General features: G+C 34.9%; 1 protein-coding gene across 4 annotated transcripts in view; it reads right to left on the bottom strand.

Annotated features, from left to right (window-relative positions):
- Window positions 1–792: 792 nt before the first annotated feature.
- Window positions 793–21,926, bottom strand: part of GPR155 (G protein-coupled receptor 155) — a 41,670-nt gene continuing 20,536 nt past the window's right edge. For all 4 annotated transcript variants that reach the window (XM_037523568.2, XM_037523570.2, XM_037523569.2 and 1 more), the window contains 11 exons: window positions 21,516–21,599; window positions 20,841–20,958; window positions 17,368–17,452; window positions 17,185–17,275; window positions 15,689–15,899; window positions 13,199–13,303; window positions 10,386–10,522; window positions 8,542–8,637; window positions 6,521–6,585; window positions 5,145–5,282; window positions 793–2,587 (listed from right to left, as the gene is read on the bottom strand). In XM_037523568.2, coding sequence (XP_037379465.1) covers window positions 2,296–2,587; window positions 5,145–5,282; window positions 6,521–6,585; window positions 8,542–8,637; window positions 10,386–10,522; window positions 13,199–13,303; window positions 15,689–15,899; window positions 17,185–17,275; window positions 17,368–17,452; window positions 20,841–20,958; window positions 21,516–21,599 — 1,422 coding nt within the window. In that variant the 3' untranslated portion in view covers window positions 793–2,295. The remainder of the gene's footprint in view (window positions 2,588–5,144; window positions 5,283–6,520; window positions 6,586–8,541; window positions 8,638–10,385; window positions 10,523–13,198; window positions 13,304–15,688; window positions 15,900–17,184; window positions 17,276–17,367; window positions 17,453–20,840; window positions 20,959–21,515; window positions 21,600–21,926) is intronic.

The following is a 21,926-nucleotide window of genomic DNA, read 5'->3' on the forward strand; positions in this document are numbered from 1 at the left end:
TATGTAATAAATTAAGGGAATAATCTAATAAACTGAGAAAGTTTGATCATTGATGAAAATCAATTTATATATTAATCCTCAACCAAAAATTTTGCGAAATAATTATGCAGCCTAAAACCTTGGAAATTTACTTCCTACTTAGAAAATCTGCCAAAAACAGGTTCTAAAGAATAAAATGTTTTCTCTTTGTAATTATTTCAAGCCATTACACTAGTTTCAAAAATTTATCATCCTGTCTTTTCCTGAAAAAGTGGTATTTCTGACCTGTGTTTTCAGCCTTCATTCATCATTTGACTAGCTATATAGTCAAATGGTTTAAAGTTATTTAATATCTTACATGATATTAGTTATGAAGGGGCAAATACTAAAAGGTGTATTCTGCAAAGAAAACATAAAACAATACTTTTATACTTTGCATGCTTTTAGGACCTTAATGATATTAATCATTATTCTTAAAACCTTAAGCATACTTTACACTAAAAATACTGTACTGACCTTGAAACACAAGCCAGGCATGGAATAACTCACTGAGAACAAAGACTCATTGTTTTTAATTACAGTTGTATTATCTTCCTAGCAGTGGCCCCTGCATATTAAGAATTATGAAATGTATGAAAAGGACTCCATTAATTTTGACTCATTAATAAGTGTTTCTAAGTGCATAATAGGGCTAGGTACCATAATTTCAGGAGATTCCTTTAAGAAAACATTTAAATTTTATAGGAAAAAAAGCTCATAAAAATTCTTATGTATTATTCAGATTACTCAAAGAAAAGATGTTGGCAATGCAAGTTAAAATAGGTATTTTATTGAGAACCTTGTCAGTGTGGAGTAAAAGTTACAAATATTTTTATATAATAAAATTCGCATATCCTTCATTCTAAAACATCTTAAAAACCTTTATTATCTGAAACTGCAGATCATTCTGATCCAGGATTTTCTTTTAGTGTCTTCCAAGGAAAAAGATGCTGCAGATTCCTATCATGCAAATAACGTGTGGTATGACTTGTTCACAAACAAAACAAATTTTCCACTTGAGTTTGAGTTGCCTGCATGCGTGTGAATTAATATCTCAATTGCTGTAGCCATAAAAATCTGGTACAGCAGTTATGTTTTATGCTTTATCCTTACTCCTGAGAATTCAGTTACAAAGTGTTCATATTAAAAAAATTTAATAGCAAGACAGTTCTCCTGAAAAACATCCCCATTCTCTAATTGTAACTTAAAATTGGTATAAGTTAATTGTATACACTAAAGTGTAATTTGCTTGTTAAGTGAAGTAGGTTTCCATGCAAGTTTTTTTTTTTTTTTGCATTAAAAGGGGAATCACCTAACTATAAATTATTTTCTAAATGGTTTATACATATGAGACACTAAAAATGAGACAAATATTTGAAACATGTTTTAAATAAGTTAAGTCATCACGGACACCTAGTAGTTAAACGAAGTTTCAAAGGTCATATAAATCTCTTTTTAGCTTATTAAAGATAAAATTTATGAGGGCAATATTTAGTAATATTCAAGTTTATAGATTTTTATACATGAGTATTTTTCTTTTTAATTGCAGGGAATACATTAATAGGGTTATCTTTGCACTATGATACTTTGTACAAACATCAGAAATGATACATCACATGGCAATAATTTTATTGATAAAATTTAAATGTATCTGTTCAAATTATCCGTAGTTCAAAAGTTAAAGATTGGACTATACTTTAGTTGATGGATTTGCAGACAGTAATATTTATGGAGGTTCTTATTCTTTTAATGGCACAGATTAGTACTTTGGATAGAAAAGCAAGAAAAGATGAGTTTTAAAAATAGTGCTTCAAGTTTTTAATGAGTGCTTTTTGTCAAGGAAATGAGAAAAATAGAATAATAAGGCTTCTTATTAGGATCATTAAAATTCTTTAGGAGGTGCCATCAATAAGTGCAAATGCTATCATAATTTAAGATCCATTCCAACCAGCAGGACATCTACCCAAATTTGGCAATTTAAAGTAAAAAGAAATTGGATGTTGGTTTTAAAATTATTGCGAAAAATTGTTGGAAGAAATGTTTCAATATCTTGGCGTAATTAATTAACAGTAATTATATTCATTATCAGAACTTTAAATTGTGGTTCAGTTTTCTCTTTTTTGCTAAGTCAGTTACATAATATAAAGTCACGTAGTGTTATCATGGGGTGGAAACACATCAAATTTTATAGAAGAGGTGACTGAGGCTCAGAGAGATTGAGATGTAACAGATCTAGGGCTAGAATAAGATTCCCTATGTGTTTCTTTCCTTCATAATTTAGGTCTTAGGAGATGGATATGAATGCTCAATATCTTTATATCTTTCTTGCTGGGGAGAGTTTGCATGAACAACAGGAGGACTCCGTTCAGGACTCTTTTGAAGGAATCTGTAAAACAAGTACTCATCCCGAAATTCATATTCATTGGTGATATGTTGGATGACTCCCCCTTGCATCAGTCTATCTCCATATATGACAGCTTCACCACGGTCGGAGGCAAGGCCAACTTCAATTAGCCAGTTCACCAGATCACAGCCACAGAAGGTCCCAGCAGAAGTCTTTGCACCACACCTGTATGTCAAAGGAATGATTCACCCATATGTTCTGTAAATCTGGTATCAGCACTGCATGACAGAGGATAATCAAGGAAAAAAATAGGAGACAAGGAAAGACAGCATGACAGTTAAAAGTATGGCAGGAATGAAACTGTTCTGAATATAAAGGGCTTGTTGTCACCTCATCTAGAAAGGCCCACAACAGAAAAGATGTGCCAATAATGCTTGTGAAAACAGAAATGCTTAAAAAATAGCAAAAAAAAATCTTAGACAATGTAAATCCATTGACAAGCATTTTTACAGTACCATAGCTTTTATGGCTATAGATAGCCAAATATTATATATTTTTAAAGTGATATTCAATTATATTGTCTCAGGAACATTAAATAATACTTTTTACAAGTTCTTAAGAAGTGACTATTTTGGGCCTCCCCGGTGGCGCAGCGGTTGAGCGCTGGGTTGCGAAGCTGCCCGCAGCCTCTGCAGCGCCAGTTCGATACCCGGCTGCTCCCCAGCCACCGGAGGAGGGTCCCACATGGTGCGCAGACCTCTCCTGCCGCCCGCTGCTCCCCTCAGCAGTGTACTTCGGTCCTTCTGCCTGCTCTGCTTCCTGCTCTGGCTCTGGTGAATTCTCTCACCCTCCCTCTGACTATGCCCAGTGCTTGTATAAATAAATAAATAAATATTAAAAAAAAAAAAAAAAAAAAAAAGTGACTATTTTTACTAAGCTACTCAAATGATTTATTTTCAGCTTATTAATGTGTCTAAAAGTAGCCTTCTTATCATCAGCAGCCAAAATAATCTTTCTGGTATGTTTTTTAGGAATTTGCTGCAGTTGGAAGCCAGGAAAGAATAAGTAAAATCTGCCTTTTTAAATGTACCCAGATTATGAATCTACTTCTTGATTGTTTAAAATTTGCATTCCTAATGCAAATGTGGGGCACCTAGTGTATGAATAAACAAACACGGGGAAGAAATACAAAAAGAAATGCTGTGTATTTTCACACATGCATGCAATCCTGAATCTGTCCACAAGCATCAGTCAAGCTGTAAAACCTGAAGAGCTTGACAATAGGAAAAATGAGGTGAAATCAAGATGGAACAAGAAATAGATAAGAAAAATATTAAAACATTTAATCACAAATGAATATACATTAGTTTCATACAAAAATTAGACGAGAAGTTAATATATATGACAGCTTTTCTCTAGTATATAAAATCACAATATTTTAACACCAGTAATTTCACTTAGTAATAAAATAATTTATGCTTTGCTACTACAAACATCACTTTCAACAAAAACCTGAATATTACAACCTATGTCTGAATCTTCTTTTTATGTGTTGAGTCATAACGCAACACTTTCTATCCCAGACACTAACAGAATGATTGTTTCCTGATGACTGATCAGGCAGCTAAAATCACAGCTCATGGAGGTGTAAAGAGCGGCAGTGAATGTGACACTACAGGCTGCAGAGCAGTACTACTGCCAGCAGTGTCCACTTAGCCGCCTGGGACCTGGCAGCCCTGCAGATGACAGAAGCTCACCTTCTCATAATCAGCAATCACAGTGGACCCGGTGAGCTGACTTGGGGCTCCCTTTTTTTAATTTTAAAAAGCAGTTGTAAATTGTTGAAACAATCCATAGGCGGTACTTTGATAATAATTGTGTTTGTCTTAGAAGGGTGGGAAACTAACTTTTCTTCAAAGTTCACCATTTCCAGGTCCGTTAAATAGATTTTTATCAAACACTGACAGCCAGGTATTTTAAAGAGCAAAATGAAAGTTTAGAGACTTGAAATTGCAGTGTCATACAGCTAAGAAGTAACAGATCCAGAAGTTGAGTCTTAATGTTAGTCCCCATGCCAATAGCTATACCAGACTATCTTCTGGTTATGATGAAATATAGTGACAGAATATTTGTAAACAAAGCATCTTCAATGATAATCATAAATTTTTAAATTTTCAGTTATGAAAATTTTTGGTTCTTTATGGTTTTTTCCCTCTCTTTTAACAACAGCCAAAAAATTCTAGCACTAATACATTTACTTTTTCACTTCGTACTGCATACTCCATACCTTAAGAATTAGCAAAATAATTAAGATGTCACAGACTGAGAATTAGGACTTGAGGTGAAAAGTAAGCAGCAGCAGAATTAATTAAGGGACAGAAATTTTATTTCATTTTCTTGACATTACATTAGTGATATGAAATAATATACTACTAGGAGACATGAACATAAAATCGCCTCTAAATCCAATGTATCTCAAAGTTCAGTGAGTTATTAATGGCCAACATAAAGTAACTTAATATTTTATATTTTTTCCACTCAAAACTAAAGTTTTAAAATTTTATATAAAATCAGAAGTTATATTACATTTAAAAAAATAAATATCAAAATGACATGGCTCTTTTAATGCTGTTTCTTAAACTATAAACTGACCCAAAGCTATTTTAACTTTTACATGTATATGTGTAATTGAAATAGCAATCATTTAGTCACACCACTTTACTTAGCCTATTACAAACCAAAATTAATCATCCAGATATAATTATCTGGAATGTATACCTACCTTCTTTCCTTGACAATATTCTGGATACAGAGGTCACGATGATAGTGGATAAATTGTTGACAAGTCATTTTTATTTCCTCTGGAACAGGAGAATTCCTATTTTCTGCTGTTTCTTTACTGGTCCATAGGAATTCAAGTCTGAAAATAAAAATTTAAGGAGGCCATTTTTAAGGAAAGAAAAGCACTGAGAGAGTAACCCCCCCCCCCACTTAATACTCCATCAACAGGGCTGGGGTGGGTGGTGGCTAGAGGACTTGAACATTTTATAACCTCTCCAGACATACTTGACCCATTTCAATTTCTGCCAAAAAACGTAAACTATTCTATAGTCCACTGTTTTAAAATGCAAAAATATCTTACAAAGATCAAGTACTCCATCATTTTCCAATTTCAGTACTAAAAAATGCTTGGATCTGGAGTAGAGAACACTTCTGTTTCTGCCAGCCCAGACAATTAGCATTGTTGGCTTTTTTTAAACTAAGTACTAGACATTATGAAGCTGATAACTAAGTTCAGTGACTTTTCCTATTTCACTTCACTCCCCTCATGAAAGAATTATGACCCAAGCAATATATCTTTTTTATTTATTAATTAATTTTCTTCTATCATTGTTCATTTTTGGACAGTATTTGATGTCTCAGTTGTCGTCTCCTTAGTTCTCCCACCACCATAGCATCCGTGATCCATCACCACAGTCCCTTGTGCTCTTCCCTTCCATTTTGATCCCTCACCTTGCCCCTCCCTTACTATATGCCTCAGAGCTATGGTCCAGCAGCTGTAGCTTATGATGATGAAAAAAGAGAAGGAAAAAAGAACGGTTTCTACTTTATGCCTTTTATATAGCTGGTAGGATAAATTCTATTAGTACTTTTAGTTTCTACAAATTTTGATTTTGAAAACAAGTATAAGGATTTGCTTTCAAAAAAACTTTCCACTAAGCTAAAAAAAGAAAACCAAAACTTTAGAAACCTTGAGTTTTCAATAAATTATCAGTTTGATAGAGAAATCCTGCTGTCAAAGGAGAAAGACAAATACAGATCTTTGGGGGCACGCCCCAACTTCCATTTCTAAATACACTTTCAAGTTTCATTTAACTTTATGTAGTTAATGGACTACACAAAGAGGTGTAGAAGTCAGCATCCATCATTCCTTTTCAAGATGCAAATTACAATGTTGGATTAGTAATAGTCTTCCAATATTTTTTCTGCAATTATTTACAACAAATATGTGAATCAACAGATCACCTTTCTGCGTTGTTTAGTTTAACCTTCCTGTATCTCCTAGCAGCTATTAGAGGTTTAAAAATATCAGTATCTTAATAGGCTGGCTTTGTTATCACCTTTACAGCTATACATTTATTTGAAAACTAAATTTACCTTCTTTTAAAAGGTAGGATGATTAAATGTTTGTCCAATCCAAAGATTCCAAAGGAAATAAATCCCTGTGGAAGAAAAAGAAAGATTTTATGAACTCAAAGATAAATGCTAACACAGGGAAATAACGGAATTCACCTGATTTAGTGCATGGGGAAACAAACCTATCATGATTAGAAAATTTAAATAGAACACACAGGCAGTTTCTCTAAAAATTTAGTGCCTGGAAGCAGGTATGATACTTGGCTGCCTCTTCCCCATCATCTGTCCTACTATGATGGGTGATATAAACCAATGCTGAGCAGCCACATGTATGTGCTAGCTTACTGAAGAAAAGTGAAAACATTTAAGGGCTGCTTATTTTCCCCTTAAAAAGGTGCTTGAGCATTTATTATTTTTTCTGTTAAAATTTCAGAAGTTATAGAATTAACAACGGTTGTAGTATCTGATTATCTGCAGTCATTACAGAAAATTTATGTGAAATAAAACCGGTTAGTGACCAGGAAATGTTTGAAGGATTTCAAGTTGCCACTTGAAGGTGCCATTTCCAAAATGGCACCAAATAGCAGCCACAGATCAGGACAATAAGGAATGCTTGTGGAGACAGGAGTCTGGGAACTGCCATGTGTCAGCCGCACTGGGAGAAGAATGTAAACACAGGTTGGTGGGAGGCAGGATGGTGAATGCAGTGTATTATTCAAAGGTCCTACATTTCTACAACCAGCCAAAAGAATGATTTTACACACCTTCCCAAGAGGAAAGTGGGATGGAAACAGGGATTTGCTTATTTTTTCTCCCACCTTTGAAGCACTTGAACCATAAAGCTGTGGATGCACCAATGCAACAATCCTGGCATTACCTTCTGATATCAAGCTTTCCTGGGATGACTCTGTGTGGAGTGGGCCTTCTGGATGCAAAATGCTAAGTGAGACTATGATTTTTCAACCTACTGTTTTATAGTTCTTGGGCACAAAGTCAGGTCTTAAACAGTATCACAAAGTGAGGTGGGCATAAGGCAGTCGTTGAGATGCTCACATCTGTCTGTAATAACCTGACTGAAGTCACTGGTTTATCTAGACACAGTCAAATTTGCTCCCACAATAATGGCGAAACAAACTGGAAATATTTCCAGAAATCAATGTTAGGGAAAAACTTGCAGGAGTATCTACTGATAAATGTTAATTAATTCATACAGCCAGTTAGTTCAGATCTAAAAGACAAACCCAGTAACTTCAAACACATTTTTTTCAGCTAAATAGTCAATTGGGAACTAATATTCTCTAATTAAAAAGTAAGGGATTGAAGACAACATTAAATTTGAAATTTGCACATAAAAATATTTTCTCAACATGTAAAATGTCATTTATCCTTACATTACCCATTTTAATAGTGACATAAAGGCAACAGTACCTGTCATAGTAGGTCTTTGTGGATTTTAGTTTCTAACTTTTAAATTGGGAATGATAATAACTTTGCAGATTTTATTGTGATGTTTATGAGAGAATTAATGTAAAATGCTTAACAATGGTTGGGATATAGTAGACTCTCAAAGAATAGTAACTACTATTATCACTTCCCAAATTTATTCAGACACCACATTTTAAAAAAATTTAAGTACCTATTGTTCAACAAAACATCAACATATAAATAAAATGATGTTTATACAGTAAACTGAAGACTCCGGGAAGGTAAGTCATTTTCCCAAAGTGACCGAAACAAAGTTTGAAAGAACTTGGAACATCTTGTCTCTGCTTAAATTATCATTCTTTATCTCAAAACCAAAGCAAAAAAACGATTTGGTATTTCTGATTGAAACACACAGTGTGCATTCTGATGACTTTAACCAATATAATAATTCATCTCTACTAGGAGATAGGCAGCAGCTGTCAGCTGTCATGCACACCAGCAGCTGGCAAACAGACTAAGCCCTTTTGATTTAAAAGAAAACAACATCCGCAGGCCCTCCCCCCCCCAATAAACCCATCAAAGAAAAACAAAAACCACTCAAAGTTCTCAATAAATACCTGGCCAAAGTTAAATACAGCACAGAAAAACTGTAACTCAACATATAGTCTTCCAGGCTCTTGGTTGAACAGCCACCATAAACAACTGGAAAGATTCTGTAAAGGAAGAAGAAAATAGTACTTTAAAAGGAAGCAAGCTAATCATTTTTCTCTATCCAGAACACAGTACAATAACTTACCTACTTAATAATTAGGGAGAAAAAGATTAAAGGGAAAAACACTGAGAGAATATAGAGGCTTTGTCTTTTGAACAAGAGGTTTCAACCTCTCCTCTTGACAGATGTCATTCAAACAGCATCTATTCTGATCAGACTTGAAGCACGAAGACATGAGCCATAATACAGAAGCTTACATAATACATCAGGACTGCCGACTAGCCTAAGACAGGGCTGATTTTAAAATTAGTTCTACACAATGAAAACAATCACATCACTAAGCAGCAATTCTTGGCAGCATTTCTTACTTTTGGATTTTTGTTCTGAAATAGCAGTTAAATGTAACAAGAATCCCGATGTGAAAAGGGTAAAAGGGTTTCTTCATAGGCTATATGGTCCATTTCCCATCTCTAGACAAGTTATACTTGAACCATCTCAAAGAATTATATAACAACTGACAATTCACTAATGAAGACCTAAAACTAATTTTTAAAAACCTACGTTATCAAAGAAATGCATTCTTCTTAAACAAAGCATATATTTTACTTTAAAACATAATATTCAATGCTAGTGAGAGTATTTTACAAATCTGTACTACTCCTTTGGAAAAAAATTAGTGGAATGCATCCAAGGTCATATAAAAATTCTTCCATCTTTGATCCAGGTTCCCAACTCCAAGACTCTATCATAAAGAAATATACTGTATGGAGATGTTTATTAGAGCACTTTGAAAAACTAAGAACAATCCATAAGGAAGTAATTAAGTAAATTATAATGTACTGCCTTTATGGTTGATTGAGGAACATTTAAAGTAACAGTTATTAACAACTATGCAGCACATGCATGGAAATGTTTGATAGAATTGAAAAACAGGATGTTGATCTGGATGTATGATCAGAACCTTAAAAATGTACTGAAAAATAGAAGGCAGTTGCTTTATGGATATTTCCCCTCCTTTTTCTATTTTGCAAGTATCTTTTATATGAAGTGGTTGGATTGTGTGTATCTATATATGGGGACTATATGTATGGGGAATATCTTCTGAGAGATCATGTAGGCATTTATCCACTGAAGTTAAAGAATAAATTAACAAGGGGCCTCCCTGGTGGCGCAAAGAGCTAAGACATAGCAATATGAAGCTACCCCCAACCACTGCAGCAGGAGTTTGATCCCTGGCCAGGGAGGTGACCCATATGGTGCAGCAGACCTCTCCTGACTCTCCCCCTGTTCCCCTCAGCAGTGTAATTCAGTCAATCTGCCTGTTCTGTTCCCCACTCTTTCTCTGGAGAATCCTCTCACCTCCCCCACCTCTGGCCTGTACCCCAGTACTTGTATGTATAAATAAATAAATCTTAAAAAAAAAAAAAAAGAATACATTAACAAGTGACCCTGCATATGTCATGGAGCTATGTGGTTTTACCAAATTCTAGGTTGAGAGCATAGAATGAGTAAGTGATTCCAAGCAGCATAAGCTTTTGGGGTATGCAGGCAACAAAGTAATGTGAATTATTCATTCTTTTCACCCACCTACCCCCAAACATTTAGCTCAAGATTAGGATTCAGATAGTCTGTAGTCTAGCTGCCAACCCCTAGGAAGTAGCAACTAAGTTTCTCCCAGATGCCTGAATGAAAACCTTTGTTAAACATTTAAAGAAATGCCCCCTAAACAAAATCAGAAGAAACATTTACAGCAAACAGGCCAATAATGAGAAGTAAACACAGCAACACATGTCGAGTCAGTTGTTGGTCTCCACTCTGTAGATACTGTTCTTCTTCCTGGGCTAATATACAGCTCTGGGAGTTACAGCGACTCACACAATGATCATCTATAAGACAGTAAGTACAACAATTTGTAATCAGAGCTTTTTATTTGAATGCATTTTAAATTCATAATGACTTCCTAAGCAAACTACCCCATATGCACATTCAGCTCAGAATCAGTATATTATTTTAGATGAAATCCGAGGAAGGCTCCTTCATATTGTTGTAGGATAGTTCTACTTTAAGGTCTTTTTATTGAAAATAAAATGTGATTAGCATACAATAGTTCTACACCATTCAACAATGTAACATATGGTGTGTGTAGCACTCATGTGCATATACATACATACATACACATAATTTGTTAAGGGTAAATTAATAATTCAAGTTTCACCTATGATAAATCTGTATATTAAACAGGAATACTCTATTTTGGCTAAATGTAAAACAAATTTACAACTACCCTTTTCATCAAAGAATTTAAATTTTGCCTTAGAAAAGATCTTTAAGGAACCAAAGAAAAAGTATTATACACTTTGTTCTGTTCACATATGAAAACAAGTCCAAATCACAGGGACAATACTTTTCTGGCCTAAAATAGAGATGTGGGGTCTTTCACAAGAAGCCTTTTTTCCCCTACCTCAACTCCACTTGTAGACATGAAATCAAAAGCTGAGAAAAGCATCTTTACAAAATAGATGTTAAGTCTAACAGTCAGATTTTTAAGTCAGCGATTAAAAATTATAATTTTATAGCTCTTACCCTCAAAGCAACAATAAAAATTTGTATTTCCTAAAGCCACCTTTTAGAAAAAGGATGCACACAGAGTTTAATCGTGGTCTAGCATAACAGAACTAATGGCAATGGGGGAGGTTTACAATGTTGCTAAGTAAAAATAAAGTAGGCTGTTAAACTGTCTCTGTAGTATGATCCTGTTTCAATAAAAATTATTTGTGTAAATCTTGGCATAGAGAAATTCTAGCAGTATAGATAATAAACCTGGTGTTAAAATATTATGTGCAGGTATTATAAAAGTACATAAAAATAAATTTCATTTTCTTTCATTTGCCTTTTTTAAATTTTACATATTACAATATTTATTTTGTCTTTGTGCTGTGCCAGTGTTTTGTTAAAGAACATTACTATTACATATATTGTGCAGGGGGAAAAAAGTGAGGCAAGCCAAGGAAATTCTGAAGTAAAGAAATTTGCTTAGAAAAGAGACACACAAGTAAAAGCTGAAAGACAGTTCAATGGAATGCCAAAAGGGGTTCCCTATTAGAAAGTCAGTGAAGATCTAACATCTGATAATTTTAGTTTTCTATAGAAATATGAATTCTACTATGTAAAGATTTATTCCTTGCCAACAGATAATTTAGTATAAACCCCACCTGAAAAATAACAAATATGACTACTATTATTGTTATTATTACTACAATGTTTAATGAGCATTTGCTATGTAAAATATTAAAGAACTAGGTATAGCAGCCATAGCAAGACAGCAGCCGTTTTGAGGAAAGATGACATTTTGAAGGGCACAGCTATGCCCTAGTTTCGTTTCTGGGCAGAAACTACAACATAAGGAGAAACAAAACCTAGCTGGAACCATGACAGCTATCCAATCAGGGTGGACCCTGCCCCAGGTGTGAAAAGTCCCCGCATCCTGTCAACAAAGTACAAAAACAGCTGGTTGCTCTGGGAGGGGGTCCCTCTCTCAACCTGGTGAGACTGCTGTGTCAGTATCCAGGCAGAGTTGGGCCCTAGCTTAAGCTAGTAATAAAGCCTTTTTGCTTTTGCATCTCTGGCTCCGTGTGGTCTTTGGGAACCCCGGATGGAGTTGAGGCGCCAACTCCTAACAGCTATAATACTGTACAGAGTGCTAAGTGATTTGTACACATCATTACTTATAATTCTCACAACATTTCTTACATAAAAACATAACACCTGACAACAATACAGCTGACATATGCTTCACCAGAAAGAGAACTTTTTGGGGTTTCCCTTTCTAGTTTGATTATAATTAAGCATAATTATTGAAAGTACACTGCAATTTCATATAAATATGCTCAGTTGTTTTTAAAAATTTGCAATTCAGACCACAAATGTGATTCAGTCTCTTAGTCTAACTGCCAAAAGATTATTACTTTTAGTCCTGGCCCTGGAAGATGGAATGAGGGGAAATTTGGTCCCTTTGGACAAATTTCTTGGAATTAATCACTTGAACTAAATCTATTGGAAAATAACGTGTGTATATATAACATTACCTATTACTGTATTGTAAGAACTTCATTCTTTAAAAAAAGTCATTATTGGGGGCCTCCCTGGTGGCGCAAGGGGTTAAGATGCAACCTGTGAAGAAATCCACAGCCTCTGCAGCATGAGTTCGATCCCCGGCGAGGGAGCAACCCACATGGCGCAGCAGACCTCTCTTGACTGGCTCGCTGCTCCCCTCAGCAGTGTATTTCAGGCAATCTGCCTATTCTGTTCCCCACTCTGTCTCTGGTGAATCCTCTCACCCCCACACCTCTGGCCTTGTACCCCAGTTCTTACATGAATAAATAAATCTTTTTAAATATGCATTATTATTATCCTGTTAGTACTTTCCACCATCTTATTTGAGAATATATTTTCTCAAATATGTATCTTCTACAGAAAGTCCACGTAGAGTTCTTTTGAGGCATAAAGATAAATAATCAATCTTCTGTTCCTTGGGCCCATCCTATCAGCCCAGAGGTACTTACTTTTCTCAAAGGAAGGATTCAACGACCCACTGGTGCTTGTGTTTGCTGCTGGCTCTGCGGATGGGCAGCACAGCTCACCATTTCCCATGGAACAGGAGCAGCAGCCTGTAAAACAACACGTCAAAGGAGAGCCCAATCACAACAGAAATGGACAGCTTCAGGAGATGCCAAATAAAACAGAAAACAAAACTTACCAAAAGTTTTATTCAAATGTACATACACAGAAGTGAACAAATAAAGAGTAGCAGACAGAGGATCAACTCCTTTAGATATTTTTCCTCTTTGTATAAGACAAGGAAAAATGTCTTTATATTATCAGTTTCTTTTGTGCTTTGGGAATCGAGAATTTTAACATTTTCCTAAAATACCGCATTTATTTCATCACTCCTCACATTAATGCTTTATTGCTTATTGCAGTTAAATTCAAACTCCTTGGCCTAAATTTGAAAGCTCTCTAGGACTTGGCTCTCTCTCCCTATTCAACCACCCCTGCTATTCAGTTTTTTCAAGACAATTTTTTAGTGTTCTCCACAAACCCCATTCTTAATTGGGTCTCAGCCTAAATAAGTTTGCCATGGAATTCCCATTCTTGTTAATTCATCCAAAGTTTCTCTTTGGTCAAAACTTACTTCTCACTTCTTTTAAGAACATGTTTCTACAAGTTTAGAGAATGCAATAGAAACAATTACATTCTTTTTTCTTTTCAAATAAATACCACTGAAAATCTCTTGTTGGCTTATAGGTAGACTGGTTTACAGAGTTCATGCCGAGAATCTACTGTAGTGCAGTAATTTTTTCCCTGTGTATTCAGAGAATTGCATGCAGTGCATTTTACACACATATAGACATGGTGCTCTTTGACACAGATTATAATAGAATAGTAACTTTGCTAATAAAATTTAGTGTGGGGGAAAAAAGAAATAATTCTTAGGTAGAAATTTATTGATAATGTGTTTTAATTTTCAGTAGTGTTCTTAAAAAGAAAAAGATTCCAAACTACAATCTATAATAAGCTATACAAATGTTTTTCTAAAATTAAGATAATGATGCTACCTCAAGGTTAAAATAAAACCACAGATTAGTAGGAAAGAAAATAGAGATCATCTGTGCCCAGCCCTCTTATTTTCAGAAACTTAAAGGTTTAAATCAGCTAAGGAAAAAACTGTTAAAAAAAACAGACAGAAGGCCAGCTATTGCAATGACATACATGTAGGGAACCCGAAAACATACATACACACACTCGCACACACACACAACAATGGCCACCATGAAAAATACTATGGCAGTTTTTTCCTTTAGACATAAAGATTATATAAGTAGCTCATTAGCCTTCTCTTATTAACTGAACCTTTAATCTCATGTTAAAATAGGTTAATTTCCCTTTCAGTTATAATTCTACACTTATGTGCAAATCATGGAGCTCTTGCAGAGGTGGCAGAGGTGAGTGAACTAGTTTGGGTTAATGAGATTGGATGGGGGGTGTAGCCAGGATACCTAGTGTGTCATGTGTTATTACTACTAGCCAAGCAGAAAAGAACAGGATTTAAGGAAGGAAAAGAACCAGCAGATTTAACAACCTTTTCTCTAGGAACATGAGTGAACAGGTATATAAACAATTGCTTTGCCATAGCAGTTCCCAAGATAACTTCAGAAAACCCTGGTGTATCCTATCTACCTATCCATCCATTTAACAAATATTATTAAACAGATATAGTCAGCCTGGTACCAGGCTAGGTGCAGAGGCTATAAAGAAGGGCAATCAGTCACAGCACTTACAGTCTAGTGGGTTATGTACATCACTTAAAAAGCAATTATAAAAGAGTGAGATAAGAGGAGTAGGAAGTATAAACATTACAGAAGCTTTCCTATGGAAATAAGTGATAGCTGTCTTCTATACTAAATAGCTGTCTTTTATACTAAAACTACAAGCTAGTTTTCTTGCTGGAGATAATGATGACAAGATTTAAGCAACATCTATGGTATAGAATTTGCTATTTTTAAAAGACAGGTAAAGAGATAGCAGCAGCAAAAGTCTCTGGGCTTAAGACATTTAGTTTAGGGCTCCCCACTCAGGGGATTAAGAAAACTTAGAGCCAGCTGAACATGGGGGTCTAAAAGCCCTGCCTGAAAACAAAACCCAGACTGTTTTATAAAATAAACATAAATGTCCACAATTTAAAGTGAGGAGGGTAAGGATACTGGGCATGATCAGAAAGTTTAGACTTAGGGAAAACAGTTTTTAAAATTTTGGTGAAAATATAACATTTTTGAGTTTCCATTTTAAAAAGGAAAATGGTCAAGAGGGTTCAAAAGAATGAAATTTTGATGCTATATTCACAAAGATTTACAAATAGGAATCCAGTAATGAACTTGCAAACCCTTTCTATTATTGATTATGATTCAAGTTCCTCACTGACAAATATTTGTGATATTGCAATCTTTAATAAAAATTAATATTAATATTTAATTAATATTTAATTAAGGTCATACTTGTTTCTGGGATAGAACTTGTAAAAGGTTCAGGTTCGCTTATTGGCACAGGACTCTCCTCAAAAGCAGTGTTTCCAGGCTCTGCTACTTTGTGGTTCTGAGACTGGTCAAATCCTTCATAGCTTCCTGCCTGGGTGGTACGGTTCATGCACATGAGTGACACACCAGCTATAACAATGCTGCAGAACAGGGTGACGGCTGTGATGATCATCTGCCAACATTGGGAAAAGACTATTAGGCCACCTTTACAATCCCATCTTGGTAGTAGAGAAGGTGAAGGGCACTTTTTGGTGAAAGATGCAACATCTCTATAGTTAAAAATGCTCTAAAGTAGTTCTTTAAAAAGGGTAGGCGTATGTAAAATATGTAAGTTACCTAGAGAAATTATGGTTTGCTTTTAATATGAGGTTTCAAGATGTTTCTCTCATACAACAAAGTCACAGATTTCCTCTACAAGTAATCTAAATGTTTGCTTACAAACCTTTTCTTTACTTCATCATTCTTGCTTACTTTATTACATCATTCAACGTACTCCAGAAACTAGAGACTTTTCATGGTACTAACACAAAACATAAATAATTATAGCTAATATAAATTGAGTACTAACTATAAACTAGCACTAGTTTAAGTCCTTTATATGTATAATCTTATTTATTTTCACAGCTCAGTAAAATTCAAAATTATAAAACAAAAGGATAAATCAAAATCATATGAAAAGGTTTTTATAAAACATACATCCTTGGGCCCTTCCCTTGGAAAATTGATTTATTAAGTCCTATAAGCCTCCCTCTTGAGACCTTGTTTTTTCTTTTTTTAAAGATTTATTTTATTTATTTAATGCATCCAAGAGCTGGGGTGTAGGCCAGCGGTACAGGGGGCGGGAGTGGGGTTAGAGGATTCACCAGAGACAGAGTGGGGAGCAGAACAGGCAGACAGATGTACTGAAATACTCTGCTGAGGGGAGCAGCGGGTGAGAGAGGAGAGGTCTGCTGCACCATGTGGGTTAGCTCCCTGGCTGGAGATCGAACTCATGCTGCAGTGGCTGCAGACTGCTTCATAGTGCTGAGACTTAACCCCTTGCACCACCAAGGAGGCCCTCAATAGCTTTTCAAGCACACTTTTTCCTAGATACTTTTGGTCTGAAATTTGTATGTGTGCTAGGATTAAAAGTCAAGAACTTAGCTTTTATTATTATTACTGCAAACTCATTAAATGACTTTAATTACTCTTTCCGCCAATAGAGGAAACATAATTCATAAGTATGTTTGAGACCCAGTAAGTTTCAAACATTTAGAAATTCTCTGCTAAAAAAATCACAGACATGTAAAACATTATCACATTTAAGGGGTAATTTAAGAAAGTAATAAGGATCGCCAGTGTGATATTCAAAAAGTTGGAATAGATTTTCAAAATTAATTTCAATGGAAATATATCAAAACACATTTACAAGCTAAAAAGGGATTCTCAATATATAATCATCTATAAATTCTTCTTACCTGCTCTTTCCCATAAAAAAAAGCCGAGTCAATGCTCTCTCCATCATGTTTCCCTGTTATCAAAAGAACACCAACAAGGAGAGCAGGAATTCTGTAACAACAGGGGTTTAAAGGGAAAGAAAGGTGATTAATAGCAACTTTGTATATGGAAACAAGTAAGGGAACAGAAAACTACCAACTTACCCCCAGCCAGATATTATGATGATTCCAACAGGAATTTGCACCCTCTCTCTCTTTTTCAAAAGAAACAAAGAAATTGCTAGAAGCCCTAAGAACAAGAAATAGAGGTGAAAGATCATTACTGTTGATCAGATCACGACGCTTTAACCAAGTAGTCTATAGCATTTGCCCTAAATTTTATTTTTTTATTTTTTTAAAGATTCATCTATTCATGCATACAAGAACTGGGGCACAGGCCAGAGGTGTGTGACAGCAGAGACAGAGTGGGGAACAGAACAGGCAGACCGACCGAAATACGCTGCTGAGGCGGGCAGTGGGCAAGTCAGGAGAGGTCTGCTGCACCATGTGGGCAGCTCCCCGGCCCTAAGTTTTATTCCTTCTAAGTATATGCTGTCTGTCCCCAATATTTTGAAGCAAGTTATCTTGCTCTAAAGTCATTCATGTTTTCCCCTCTATATTGCTGACTTATTCAGATCTTTTAATTTTATTCTTGATTTTTTTCCCCAAAGCCCAAATCATTTTATTCTTTTGACTGATATGTCTAGAATCTAAGTGTACTTGGATAATAAGTTTAACTGCATACAGAAAAATTCTGAAACTAAAACACCCACATTCTGCTGGTGCTAAGAAGCATAGGAAATTCTTAACCAGGTTATATTTGCAGAAAATGTCCCAAATCTAAATGATGGACCTTAGTAAAAATACAATATAAACTTAATAAAAACCAAAACAAATGTTTTAAAATTTCTGAGCTTTCCTTAAACCTTGTATGTAATTATTTATACAAATAACATCTTATTTAATAAATTCTGCATAGCTATATATTTTAGGGTTATTTCATTTCACACATAGGGAAATAGGTTTGCCTAAGTCACACAGCCAGCAGAGGGCAGAGCAGAACTAGAAACCCAAACTCTGACAAAAGGTAAGTCTTCCAACTCTATCAGTGTTTCTAAATTTCAGGATTCCTAAGACACATGTTACCAGACTTGGAAATACCTACCAGAAATTTTAAGTCTTCTTGGTTTATTTTCAATGCTAATCATCTGAATGCCTATCTTATAAGCAAAAGTAGTCTCATGATTCCAGGGCTTACATTTGATCTTACATTAAGTCTGAACCAAATGAAGGCCAAATGATATCACAACACATAGTCCAAATGAAGTTTCTGTGGTAGTTTGATGACAAAAAACCAATGAGATGATCAGGTCATAAACCCACATGTGGAAGTAAAGGCAAAGCAAACTAAAGAAAGGAAGTGAATTCTACTTTACATTTCAAGCTGTCATTCAGATTAGGCCTTTGTCATACCAATTAACATTGCTAATTAAAATTACTGAATTTGTAGTTTTGTTTGAATCTCACCTGTTTCTTTGCTTTAGTTTTAAATATTAGATTTTGGATGTATATAAGAAAATCACACCTAGGCCTATGATTGTATATATTAGGTAATGCTATGCTAGAATTAACACCAAGGTCCTTGAAAACTTTTTTTTTTGGTCCTTGAAAATTTTTTGTCTCTATAGAGGATCACCATGTTACTCAAGTTCAGAAGATAAAGTACTATAACTGCTCCTCCTAAATAAACATGCATACTCTATAAAAGGCTTCCAAATTTCAGGGAAACAAATAACCAATTACAAAAGTATGCCAACTGTGTTACAGTAATCAAGGGCACTCTTTAAGTTTCTAATAACATAGGTTGAAAGGAAGAGATGTGAATAGTTACTATATATATATATGTAGAAACATATCAACAAACCACCAACTTACCCCCAGTCAGATTCAATGACTATTCCTACAGAAATCTGTATTCATCATTCCTGATTTGTGAACAGACTGATATTTAAACATACCAAGTCTTGCTGTGACTCTCACCTGCCAGGTTGTGAGTACTCATGTTCAAACCAGTTAACTCTTTGGGGCCTTATGTTCCTCACTTTCTAAACGAGGGTCTTAAACTAGACCAGTTTTTTTCCAAAAGTGCAGAGACTATAGGAGGCACAAGGGTGAAAATTTGGGGGCCAGTTTTGTGTTAATTTTAACAAGTGCTTAAAAAATTTAGCTAGTATATGAAACTCGCGATTTTTCTGATAGGTCTCAATTTACAAAAGTAAAAAAGTGAGTCAATTTTAAGGGGAAAAAAAGGCTAACTAATGTGCAGATATGGCAAAAATCATAAGGTTGGTATGCAAATGAGTAAAATTGAAAATGGCAGAATAGGATGATTTTAAATTACATTTTAAGTCTCAAGTTTTATTATATCATAATAATCTCAAGGTTAAAGGGCACATTCATCCAGGTCAGAGAATTAATAACGCTTTATACAAATATTGGCATGCATGATTGAAGAGGACTTCAGGGAAACTTGGGGCTCTCTATTGATCTATTTGCTGCTGTCTTATTCTCATTATTTATCCTTAATAAACTTAAGTATCATTAGAGATCAAGCTGGCTCATCTATATCTGAAAGTAAGAAAAAAGTCTCTGGGGTCTTTTACCTTGATGAATCTTATGCTGTGCAAGGTGTACCTGCCTTAAAAAAAAACACAAACCTCCTGTTTGCACTGAATTTTTCATTCTGTAATGAAATGGTTGCTTTACTTCAAAAGGCTATTGACTTAGATGGGCACTGCTTTTGATCCTGAATGCATGAAATCAAAGGTCTGTCCCCAGTAACCACTTCCTGACACCTGCCTATTAACAGTGTCTCTAGCTGGCCCTATCATCCTACAGTTTCTTTTCATGTGCCTTTTCACATGTTCACATTTGTGATATGAATACAAACAGCTATATGAAATGTTTTACAAACATACTAATATAAATGCATTGAAACAAATATTATATCTATAAAATAGCAATGTGCTACAACATCTTGAATATCCTATTCTGGAGCCAGTTGAAATAAGAAAGTCTTTCTTACTTGGTTACTCTTTCATTTCCACCCCCTTTTATTTGCTCACTTTTTTTGTTTTCATATCATCCTTTCCCCCTCTGCATAATGATACAATCCAATTTATGAATGCCTACCTTATATCAGGCATAAATACCCCTATTTCATTTAATTCTCAAAATAACCCTATAACGTGCAATAATCCATTCTAACAGACAAGGCTACAAAAGTTAAGTAATTGGTATAAGCAAGAGCCAGCATCTTCCATTAAGTTCACTTGGACTGTGAAAGTAAGCCCTGCAACACACCTTACACCTCTCTGCCCATTCTTTTCTCCATCAGTCTGTGTCTGCTTTCTTGGTGTTTCCAAAGAGAATCTGTATTGAGACAGCCTAGAGTCAGCGACAGCAAGGAAAAGGACCACGAGACTGGGAACATGCAGAAAGAGAGTACATTAGGAACAATTCAGTCATGCAGACTGCTGGTATCAGTGGGTGTAACTGCCTGAGTGGAAGCCTTAATCCCACACTATTAAACTTCAAACAAATCACTAGAAGTTGAAAACTTTCATGATCCAACTTACCTGTCCACAGGTAGGTGCTATAGAGGGAGCTGTACAATAGAACAAACACCAGGATTTGTCCAACAAAATTTTTTTCTTTAACAAAATTCCATATCATCATTCCAGCACAGACAATAGACTAAAGGAAAAAAATATGGGAAAAAAGCGTCATATTTTATTCACAACAAATATAATTTTCATATTAAATCATTGCTGAGTACTGTCAGCAACTGCATACTAGTTATACTAAAACTTCAAGTTTTATGATTAAAAAAACTTTTTATGCAGAACCTTTAACAGCATAAATATTCAACTGGAACAGAAATGACCACATTTTAAATACTAGTCTTGAACTTAGTAGTGGTTTTAGAAAGTGTGAAATTTCCTTCCATTATAATTTGAGACATACAAAGATTTAACTGGAAAAAATAAGATCATGGGAACTCAGTTTTTAATGATTCAACTATTTCTATTAAAATGCATGATTATCATCAGATGTCATTAACTTCAACACTATATAGTTTAATACCTTATATATAGTTTAGCAAATTAGGCAAAATTAATTGTAGCCAAGTTGTAACTGGTAGCATGTGGTGATGTTTCTGTGGGAAAAATCCAGCAAAGTAATTTCCATCTCTGTAGTAGAATAATACATGAGAAAAGCATAGTTCTGAATATATTTGTTGGTTTACTAACCTGCGCAATAAGTAAATTGGTTGTAAGCATATGTGGAAGCTGTTTGTATTTCTTACTCAAAAGAAGGATAGCCAAAGACCAGATCTTAAAAGACAAAAGGTTCAAAAGTTAGTCAGGTTTATTAATCTTTATAATTAGGTATTAAATAACTCATTGATTAACCTCTTAAAAGAAATCTCTTTATCCTGGTTTGGAAAAGAACTTTAAAATTTTATTTACTTTAAACTGTCTAGTTCCCAAAAGAGTGTTTTTTCTGTTTTGTTTTGTTTTAAAGATTTTTACTTATTTATTTACACAAGAACCAGGGTATAGACCCGATTCCTGGGAGGGTGAGAGGATTCACCAGAAACAGAGCGGGGAACAGAACAGGTAGACTGACTGAAATACACTGCTGAGGGGAGCAGCAGGTTA

This window comes from Talpa occidentalis, unplaced genomic scaffold (assembly GCF_014898055.3).
Source record: "Talpa occidentalis isolate TD23 unplaced genomic scaffold, MPIMG_talOcc4v2.1 talOcc4.3, whole genome shotgun sequence".
Taxonomy (NCBI): Eukaryota; Metazoa; Chordata; class Mammalia; order Eulipotyphla; family Talpidae; genus Talpa; species Talpa occidentalis.